Consider the following 11,332-nt stretch of genomic DNA (forward strand, 5'->3'; position numbering starts at 1 on the left):
TAATTCCACCATATCGATACTAGGGGCTTGCCCACAGAATTATCAGGCCTCTGGACACTTGTTTTGATCAGATTACCTCTTACGACAAGTGTCATGATCCTGCGGAGACTTGAAAACTATATAAAGGAAGTAATTTTATTTGATACTTCACTTACATTCACAATTCTGAAGATCTCTGATCAAGCTCAGGCTTTCTAATGATCCATAATCGTAATTAAGGCTGTTGTAAGTATTCCTAACCCTCTCTAATTCGTTCTAGCTTAGTTATTTAATCAAAAGTCAAACCACCGTGATTTAAGTTTGACTTTGAGATTAAACGGAAATTTCTCAGTCATTTCTCGGATTGAAGGTACCTACACTGTTAGCATAATTAACAGTGTAGATCACATGCAACCTGTTTGATCGTCAAAATAACTTTGTAAATAATGTAAGAACATGTTTCATCATGATCAACTCGACAAATTTTCAGTTTGAACCCGGATCGGAACCGAAAGTCTCCTGAAATTACTTTTTCTTTGACTCTCGATTCGGATCCGTGCATGCATGTTTGAGATCTGCCTTATAGCTTATTTTGAACCATTTTTATTTATGTGTAACTCTCTGAGATTTTAAGACTTGATTCAACTCTTGTCCGATTCATATGCATGTACCGGTTTAAGCTTAAATATGACTATTTTGCCCTTTTTGCTATAAAACGTGATTTTTGGAAAAGTGAAAGAGTAGAAACCTTTATTACTGATTTATAAACTTGCACCGAAAATTTGATATCAGCTGGAGGTCCAGATTTAGAGTTATGTCCGATATCGTAAATCTAAAGCTTTATGTTAAATAAACGGCGTAAATAGCATATAACCTATTTGAGCCCACTTTTTGATACCAAACTTTTTACCAACTGATGTTATATAATATTTTGGGATTTTTGAAGATTTTTATTTAATTTTTTGGCTGATCGTATCATAGGTCTCTAAGCTTGATTCGGTTAATACCGGTTTTGACCTTTTAAGCCATAAAATGAGTTTTATAAATCTTTTTAACCCCAAACCTTTTTCTACTGATTTTATATGTTAAATAAATTATTTTGAGCATTTTGGAAATATAAAAATATCAGCTTTCCTTTGAAAATCCGGAAACGGCTCTAAATCGCCTTTCTAAGCGTTTTTAACGCATAGTATGCGCTATACCCATATTAAGCATATAAGGATTATACCTACTGATGTATTTAGCATATTTTTATATAATAACAGTAAGAATAAGTTTTGAACTCAGATTTCCAGTTTTGACATTTTTAGCCCTTGTGAAATTACCGAAATACCCCTAAGGTGCATAGTTTGATTTTAAAAAATACGTTTTGTATATGGGTCATACCCTACTGTTATAATATCTCAAATTAAGTATATTTACTGTATAAATCAGACCTGTAACTCAGATTTCCAATCTAACTCTTTTATAATCTTTTAAATGACCAAAATGCCCTTATGAGGCGTAAATTGAGTTAATTTCCGTATGGGGCAAAATAGAAGTTATCTTACTGATATTATAGCATATTTAAAGCATATTATCTCAGGGAACTTGCATATGACTCTTATGGTTACCCGTAACGCTCTTTTAGCGTTCGGTTCGGTTTATGTAACTAGTTTGCATAAATTGACCGAAACGGGTCAAACATTATCATTTTTGTCTCAAAATCCAGAATGTATTTAGTATACCCAAAATATACAAGTGATCAAACTTGTCGGGTCTAAATCACATTCTATCCGGTCTTCGCTTAATCGTGCGCTTGAACCGTATCGTCCTTAAAACTAACCGGTCTAAGCTTAGGCTTAAATAAAGACCCGTTAGGAATCTAATAGGTCATTATAAACCTTTGTTCCAGAATAGGAGACCCAGTAAAAGCTACCTTCACTTGCTAATTGTGATTCATACTTACCAAGGTAAATACTTTTAACTTATTTTCCCTATACGGGCTTGGGGTACGGTATATAAAATACCGCTTGGTCCGGCATTGAATTCTTTAATCGAATAGTGGTTAAATTTATTGAGATGACCCTGTTTTGAAGGTGTTTTATTGCTTGAAGCCTTTGGGGGGTTAATGACCATGTCCCGGATATCCTTGGCACCATCTTACGAGATGGCCACGACCTGAGCACGGGGTGTAGGCGTACACCCGTCAGTGTATAATTCTATATTGTGGTGTGTCTATTAATCTTTAACCCGGTCTACGGATCGGGCTACTGAACGCGGAGTAACATGTAAATCCCTTACAAGATTATATTGCATAATTATCCCAAGTTATAAAAAAATATTTTATGCCATGTGCATTTAAATCAATTTTCAATCATTTTCAAAATGAGTCAGTTAAAGTGTATTTACCAGTGTAAACTGACGTATTTTCCAAAAGGTTAAGTGCAGGTACTACACGTAATAGGCTGGCTGTCTTCTAGAGCGTCCACAATAAGTCTCGCAAGCTTGGATGACAATAAGTCTGTTGAACAATATCCTATTTTACTTTTGATCCGCCTGTGGATCCTTTACATGCCGTTTGTAATACTTGATATTACTTTATATCGGTTTGTAATATATTTATCTTTTGCTTCCGCTGTGCATTTAAATATTGTGTTTTTTGACTATGATGATGTCAACTACGTCACTATACTCCCCACCGGGCCCACTGGTGACACGTGGAAAATTTGGGGTGTGACAGTTCTACGCATCACAAATATTCTAATATCTTCTAACATACTGATAATAGGCTTCCTTCGTGCGATTCGTATACGTGAATTAAAGCTTTCACTCATTCCATTCTCGAACGCGTCACATGCCCTACCAACTTCAAAAAAAGCTCTTGACCAAGTAATTGGATTTCTTTCCGTAAGATGATCATACACACATTTGTTAATGGTTTTCAACTCTTCCATATGTCTTTCAAAAGCCATCATCGTTTTTCGGTTGGTCGAACAAAAGCTATCATCGTTGTTCGGTTACCTCTTGTTCGATTGGTACTGTACAAAAGCCATCATCGTTGTTCGGTTGGTCGAAGGCTTGATCGACTTTGGTTGCTAACGATTGTTCTTGATTCACCATCGTTGAAACCGGCAGTGCGACTGAGATTACAGAGGAAGAATATTGTTACGAATGGATGGTAGGGTTTACAATTGTTATAGTTGATTATAGGTTCTGAATTGTTTCTAATTCATTATATTTGCGTGATATAGATTGTTTTGGATTTAGATTTTGTGTTGATTTATTATATTTTCTTTTATTTACGTCCGTATGATCATGTTTTTAAAAAAAGTTAAATAAATGTCATGTAGGCCTATGACCTGCTATTCGGGTAAAATATCTAGTATTAGAACACCAAAATAAAGTTGAATGATATAATTGAAACAATAAATTTTATTAGTTACTTAATTGAAACATTCCTAAAATTTCATTGCTATTCTGTGGTATATTCCCATAATGAAAATATGTGTATATGTTCATGAAGTGTACCATTTGTATTGCTTGACATTTCAGAAAACTAAGGGTGGTTGCTTGGTGAAAACAAAACGCGGATCGCATATTCCAACCAAAGAGTACTGTTAGTCGGTGATCCCTCTCAATTTAACATTTAACAATAATTTTAATGTAACTATTAAATAATTAAAAAAAAATCAAAATGATCACTTCTTTACATGCAACCATAACCATAAGTTGGACGAGAAGAGATCATCATTAACAAAAGAAATACCCATGATTGACTGCGTTCATAGTTATTTGTTGAAACAAGCTCCTATTGAAACCGTTTTTAATTATTTAATATACATATACATACATATATATATATATATTCAATAATTATATAATTGAGGGTTTGACGATCCATATAAAGAGGGTTTACATTCCTTGAGTTTAAAGGAACTTTTATGGGAAGAAGTGTCCTTCCATTCCTTATTCCCTCTCTCCAATTTAATTTCCATCTTACAAGTTTCTCACCAAATAAAAATAGCTAAAATTCTCGTTTATAACATATAAAAATATAACCATAAGTTCACAAAGTTTTGGCTCTAATAAAAATAATTCAAACATATTTTAGGACATTTTTCTGAAGTTATTATATGACATATATTAAGACATGCTAACTCGTATGTTTGAAAACATATTAAGACATGCTAACTCGTATGTTAGAAAACAAAAATGCATTATATATATTATTATTTTTTTGAAAGATATTATATATATATTATATATCATGTATATCATGTATTTGACCCAGGAAATTCAAGCTGTCAACCTTCAAAAACTCTCAAAGAGCTAAACCTTCCATATATTTCTTCCTCTTTGTTTCTCTCTTTGCTCCATGTTTTCTCTTCAAACCTTCATTCACTATTACTATCACTATCACCATCACCATTGCCATGAAAATACCTCTCCTCCTCCACCTCATTTTCTGGCTCTCTCTAATCTTTCTCATCATCTTCCATGTCAAGTCCAAATCCACCATCATTGCCACAACCTCACCTCTCCCTCATCATCCCTCATTAACTAACCGGAAAACCCTAGCTTCTAGCTTCGACTTCACTCCTTTTCTAAAACATCACCACCATGACAACTCACTTGAGCTAAGTGGAAGTCAAGTAGATCCACGATTTGGTGTCGAAAAGCGACTTGTACCAACCGGTCCGAACCCATTGCACCACTAGAAGATGTGCTTCACTGCACCAGCTGCTTCATAACTATAACTTTTTTCAACCAAGAGGTCAGAATACAATCTTTACCAGCAGCAATATGAGAGCTCAAAGTACAAGTAAACAAAGACATGAGATACATTATAAGTAGAAAATTTTGCCTATAGCACTATATGTATACTTTGTGTGTATGATGCTTTTGTCTTGTCCACTGATGTGTTAATTTTGTATATGTATAAAATGTATTGATTTACTCTGGATTATTATGGCATTATATATTTGTTTGTAGAATAATATAATCATGATTTAGTTAAGTCACGATTATTATGATTTATTTTAATAAAAAAAAAACATGAGTAGTTGTAACGGCACGGCACAAAGGTCAAATGTAGCAAACTTGCTAGAGAACCTTAATGATGGTGAACTAGAAGATTAGTTAGTGTAAAAGCTCCGCTAGTGTGCAGTGCACGTGACATTCCATAACATCTAACCCGAGTCTAACTTTTCAGTTTTGTAATCTTTTGATCTCATTTCGTGTTATATACATGAGATTCAAGATTTTAAGTTTAGTACAAATTAATTTGGATTGGTTTTGGATTGAATGCGTTCAGACCTTTATCTAAACAATCAAACCTGGGTTAGATATGTAGATTCGTGGTTTTGGATTGTACCTTTTTAACCATTTTTAACATTTCGTGTAATAAGTTAAAGTGATTGACTACTTTATTAAAAAAATCAGGGGTGTGTATAAGTCGGTTTTTGGTTAAAACCATAATCATAATCAAGATGTCGGTTAATGAAAAATTATAACCATAACCAATCGGTTATGGTAGTTATAGTTAATCGGTCATTCGGTTTTAAGGGTTATAGCGGTCGGTTATGATCGGTTAACTGTGAATTTGGGCTTACTAAAAATAGCTCAAAATTGTGAATGAGCATTATTTGAACCTAAAAGTTTTAACTTAATATTTTTAACCATGACATTAAAAAATACATATAATTTAAAATATTAATACCGAGTATTCTAACAAAATGATATTATCTATATACTATATATAAGCATTTCCCATGTACACAAATGTAATTTTATATAACGTACAAGTTTTATAGCAACATGAACAAGAAAATAAAGCTTTTCTAGAGGGGTTGAATTGGTGCTTTCACCAAACTTTTAAGACGCCAAGAGGGCAATCTTGACATTGCACCTTTGTTGACGCTTCAAGTAGCTAGCAGAAATAGAGACCGATCACCTTTCCAGAGCTCAGAAAACATTTTCTCTTTCTTTCTCTTCCAAATCTCTGACTCCAGTCCCGTCGCAGTGTATCACCTGATGAATGAAACCGTGGTAGTGTGTTAAGGAGTTGTGCAAAAAGCCATGGCCTTTAAACCCTAGCAACAAAAAGCATCCAAATCGTTAGGGTTTATTTCTTCCGTTGATATTCAATAACTTTAAAAGGTTCTTCAAAGATGTCGAAATCCAAGAGAGATCCAGTAGGTAAATCGTTCTTTATTTCTTTCATAGTCTAGATATCTGGTTTCATTTTGTCTGTAAAAATGAAATTGAAGCTAATTGTTTAATCAATTTGATCATAATGAATTGCGTTTGGATTGCTTTCAAGTATTGTTCCAGATCAACATGCATTCGCAACATTAAAAATTGACATCTGACCTCATATGATTCAATTTTTTTTTTGCTAATTTATTTAATCAAGTTTTTAGGGTTTGTTTAAAGATTTCATATTTGTTACAAGTTGATTTAGCTTTGTATGAATTTGTGTTAATCTGTCCACAAATATGCAGTGACGTTGTCAAAAAAAAAAGGAATGGATCATAAAGAGAACATAGTGACCAGCTTTGAGAACATGAGGAATCCCAAGTTTAAGCAGCTCGGAGAGCAACTCAAATCCACTAGCAGGTGCTTAATAATGTTTCATTTTATTAAATTTATTGGATAATATTTGAGTTAGTGGTGGCATTGGGTTTGTGGGTTGAATTGATGCGATTGTGTCAAAGATATCAACCCGTATAACTAGAATACAGGTATGTGTGACCACTATTTACTCAACGTCTCTACGGGCTGTAATCATTTTGTAAGTTAAGGTGAAAGTGGCTGATCTTATAAAAAACTTTTATTAACGTTATTTTAAAATGGCTCTGATTCATAGGTTCATACCTATACGTACTAAAAAACTAGATGAAAGAAAAGTTGATACAAGTTGATTGGATGTTTATGTGATCAATTTAACTTACAATTGAATATGAATTGCAATATGAAAATTTGACTTTTTTGATGTGAATGATCTTTTACAATAATAGTCTAGGTTTTCTTGTTATTTGCTGAATTGTTGAATAATAGTTAAAAGTGCCTACTTGGATTGGTGATAATGAAGAAGAAGAGTTTGTAGGCGTTGGTGCTCGATTTGGTCCTACTTTGGAAAAGTGAGGTGAATGTCATATGGGAAAGGACATTGCTTGTTTGTTTGTTTTATAATAATAGTCTGTGTTTGTTTCTTTGTTTTCTTTTTTGTTGGGGTTGTAGAATATGGAGAGTTCAAAGATTGAGCATGCAAAGAGGGTGGAACAATTGAGGAAAATGGAGCTTAAGAGGGCTGATTATATGAAGACTGAGAAAGCAAAAAAAAAGAGGTTGAGAAGTTGGAGTCTATAATGATGGTTTCTTCGCAGGCGATCGAGCCAACGTCGGATGAAATAGTCAAACTCCGAGAGGAAGAGCCGCAACTTGTTGAGCTTGTTAAAGGGTTAGTCTTCTTTTTTTAACTTCATTTTGATTATGATCATATTGAACATGAACTGGTTGAAATCATGGAGCCATGACCCAAGTCCCAAACTATGGTTCGGTTTTTATTTAAGAGATATTAAATCAAGTATGAGAGTTTGATTCAAACTGGTTTTCACGGTCTTGCTCTGGCATGGCTAAGAAGTTGAAACCGAGTAGAGACAGTTTAGTGTCATGGTTCTAGCCAAAACTACCAAACTGTGAAACAAATCACCTGAGACCCTTACATTCCTTTGTGACAAACTCACAAATTCATCCACTCGCATTTAATGGAACATACAAATGTAAATAGAGCGTGCTTTCACCTTTCCCCTACCTTTTCTTCACTAAGACTATATGGTGTGGGTCGCGCCACATAAGCGAGTGGCTTTATCGTTAACTTGCACGCTGTGGGATAACACCCCTTTAAAGCCCCCTTTAACTATTTAAAAAAAGAAAAAGAAATTAGAATATAAAAACGATTCTGATTGGCTAAAGTCTAAACCACGATGGACCCCTCCTCTCCTTCCTTTCACCCCCGCCATTGCTTTGGCTGACGTGGGGCGGTGTTGGGGGTGCCATCATGCACACATGGCATGGGCCGCTACCCCACACTGTATAGGCTATAGCCTAATAGTATAGGTATTGTATCTTATTCTTACGCGGGTATGAGCATACCAATTGATAAGCGAATTAGATTCGAGTATCTACCTTTTGCATTGGCATATCCCTAAAAAATTGTTTCTCGTCCAACCGTAATAAATGATACGCAAATTAGATTCGAGTATGTGCCTTTTCTACTCACACATCCGAGAAAAAAATGTTTTTTCATTTGTGCTCATAAAAAACAATACACAAATAAAAAAAGGTCCTTCCCATGATAAATGATACGCGGACCACACTAGAGTATCTACATCGTATGTTCGCGAATCCTTAAAATTTGTCTTTTTGTCTGCCTCATGGATCATGATGCCTGGATCAGATTCCGGGTATGGGTATCTACTTTTCTATGCTTGTGACTCATGGTTTATATATCGTTATCAGACTAAAGAAACGTCGGTCCTACATGAGCTTGGTCTCTGCTTGGCTCACGGCTTTTCTGATGGGAAGATCACAGTTCATACAAACAAGTCAGATGGTCGGTGGGACACCACACGGATCACCCAGGCTCATCCAATTTGAGTCACATCGGTTTCATGGGCTCCGTCAATGGCTCCTTGGGCTCTGGTTGGATCTGGTACTTTTGAACCTGTACAAAAGCAGGCTTTTGGTGGGTGTGATAACACAGTTAAACTTTGGGGTATACTTTCTTCAAACTTTGGTATTATTTTTTTTTAATATTTTTATGTTTGATAAAGGATAATTACATGTTCAATTGATCTTTATATAGTTGATTTGATCAGTTTTTTGTTGTTTTCATATTTCCAGTAATGAATATCGATTTCGTACATTCATAGTAATTTGATGTGCCCTTTGTTTGACGTTAGCTGCAGTTTGAGCCTCTAAACTGGGTCGGTTTATCCAGCTCTTTTTTATTTTTTAATATTTGTTTGTTCTTGCCTTAATTATGGTAGTTCGCTTTATTCACTTATTAATGTTTGTTTATTATTTGTCATCAGGTTGTCAACTTTGAAGCTTTCTTAGCCAAGGCTCACAATTAATTAGATTAGACAGATGTAGCTTTGTTCATTGATTTAATCTTGGAGATTTTGGCACAGGTATTAGATACAACTGATGGCGAACCTTAGGGTCCACTTGGTACCGCATTAGTAGAAATTGCACACGCAACTAAAAATTTTGTAAATATGTATTTCCATGTATAAAAAAAACTTTTTTCAATAGTATCTTACTAAAGTGTATTAGGTTGTCAAGAAACTGGTTGCTTTTGAGCAAAAGTGGTAGTACAGCGGAGTGCCTAATGGTTGTGACTTTCTTTGTCAAAAAAGGGGTGGCTTGATGTGCTTAGAATTTGACTACACTTCCCACTGCAATCATACATATGTTTCATTATATGTGTATATATACACACACAACTTATATACCCTTATTTTTTAATTATTTTTAGGTTTGAATTATGTTTCAGTCCTGCCAACTCCGCCGTAACGCGCGGGAATATCGGGTGATAACGTAAAGATTATCGGGTGATCCGTGGCAAGATGATTGGTATTTTTTTCACTCAATTTCTTGTCAAGCTTTGGAATGCCTTCGGTCATCATTCTGACCCGTTTCTAAACCGTATCGGGTTGTTTGTATTATAGGTTGTATGTAGTGTTTGTATTATAGGTTGTATGTAGTGCTTTTGTTGGAGAATGCAGGGCCTGTTTTTAGAACCAATGGAAGATGACAAAAACGCTCTTTTTTTTGGAAATGGTATATTCATTTTTATAGCCTAAAGTTGGCATGGATAAGTGTTGTAAGTTATTACCTTTGATACTGTGGAAATAACAGTTCACACCAATTGAGTTAAAAACATGTGGTTACAAACTTGATCTTTAAAAGACAAATCAAGTAATGTATACTTCACATACTGCACACGAGTGCCTTGTAGCTAATGGCTTGAAATTTTGATCAAAAAATGAAAACCAACTTGCTTGAAACATGTTTGATATCCGCCCAGCATGGCGCGCGTGCCTGGCGATATGTCTACGCGCAAATAAACTGATTTCGAACAAATTGACCAAAATCCTACTTATCTCCTGACTGAACTGCGGTTGTTGAATTGGTTGGTCAGTAGTTGACCCGTTCCAATTCCGACCGAAACATTTCTACCCAATCTCGACTCCGCCGCAACGCGCGGGTTCCCTACTAGTAGTCTATAAATTCAAACAAACGTTCAACCATAAATTCAAATCAGCTATGTAAGTAAGTCAGTTATACGGTCCGGGTTAATCGTGACTATAACATGCGGGTCGATTGGGTTATGGTGGCTATGGAAAAATGGAAAACCATAACCAACCCATAAATATCGGTTTTCGGGAAATCATTAACCGACCTATTGGTTTTCTCTTGAGTTCAGTATTTTTGGTCGGGCTTTTCGGTTGATTCGGTTAAGGATTGGTTAATTCGGTTTTTTGTACACTCTTAAAACATTTACAAAAGCTAAAAAAGAAGATAATATTAATTTTTTATAGCTTAACGTAATTATTTTCTAACATTTTTTCAGCACAAAATTAGTAACCGTAGAGTATTAAAATGCAAAGAAACACAAAAAATTTTAACGTGAAACAAATCATGTTCTTATGAACCCATGTTCAGCTTCATATGTCTGACACGCTTTTTAGGTGTGGTTTTGTGATGGATTCAGTTTCGTTTGGATCACACTCTTGTCAAAATTTATCAACCCGCGTTCAGGTTCATATCTTCGACACACTTTTTAGGTGTCGTTTTGAGATGGATTTGGTTTTGTTTGGATCACACTCTTGTCAAAAATCAACTTTTAAAATTCATATGCATAAATTAGACCCATGAATAATACCAACGGAAATATCACCAACGAATAATACCGACAGATCACTAATAGATCGATCAAATCTCCAGGAAACACATATTATAATATTTGTATATGATCTCTCATAGATCACCAATATGGTCGATCGAGTGGTGCATTGGTTAGATCAATGTTCCTTCAGAAATCTCTAGGTGATAAGCGATGGATTAACCACAGAATTTTGATGGTGTCGATCATTGTTATTTTCAACAAACAATCTGTCATCAATTCTAATATCAATTCTAATGAAAAGAAAGTCCAACTAAGATATGTGTAGTCATTTTGAGATGGATTTAGTTTTGTTTGGATCACGCTCTTGTCAAAAATCAACTTTTGAAATTCATATGAGTAAATTTGACCCATGAATAATACCAACAGAAATATCACCGACGAATAATACCGATA

General features: G+C 34.8%; 1 protein-coding gene across 5 annotated transcripts; it reads left to right on the plus strand.

The window, feature by feature from the left end:
• Nucleotides 1-5,788: 5,788 nt before the first annotated feature.
• On the plus strand, nucleotides 5,789-9,924 carry LOC110941295. 5 transcript variants are annotated; one of them, XR_004885451.1, is made up of 8 exons: nucleotides 5,795-6,159; nucleotides 6,465-6,579; nucleotides 7,021-7,108; nucleotides 7,204-7,423; nucleotides 8,485-8,740; nucleotides 8,869-8,951; nucleotides 9,060-9,158; nucleotides 9,506-9,924. XR_004885451.1 is itself a non-coding variant. In XM_035986417.1 (4 exons), the coding sequence occupies exons 2-4, from the start codon at nucleotides 7,332-7,334 to the stop codon at nucleotides 8,869-8,871; spliced, it is 351 nt and encodes a 116-aa protein (XP_035842310.1). In that variant the 5' UTR covers nucleotides 5,801-6,159; nucleotides 6,465-7,331; the 3' UTR covers nucleotides 8,872-9,049. The 5 variants fall into 5 exon arrangements, 1 of the variants encoding a protein (XP_035842310.1); XR_004885450.1 differs by having other exon boundaries at nucleotides 5,789-6,159; nucleotides 6,465-7,108; XR_004885449.1 differs by having other exon boundaries at nucleotides 7,021-7,423.
• Nucleotides 9,925-11,332: the final 1,408 nt, after the last annotated feature.

The sequence above is a fragment of the Helianthus annuus genome, chromosome 17 (genome assembly GCF_002127325.2).
Source record: "Helianthus annuus cultivar XRQ/B chromosome 17, HanXRQr2.0-SUNRISE, whole genome shotgun sequence".
In the NCBI taxonomy this organism is placed as follows: Eukaryota; Viridiplantae; Streptophyta; class Magnoliopsida; order Asterales; family Asteraceae; genus Helianthus; species Helianthus annuus.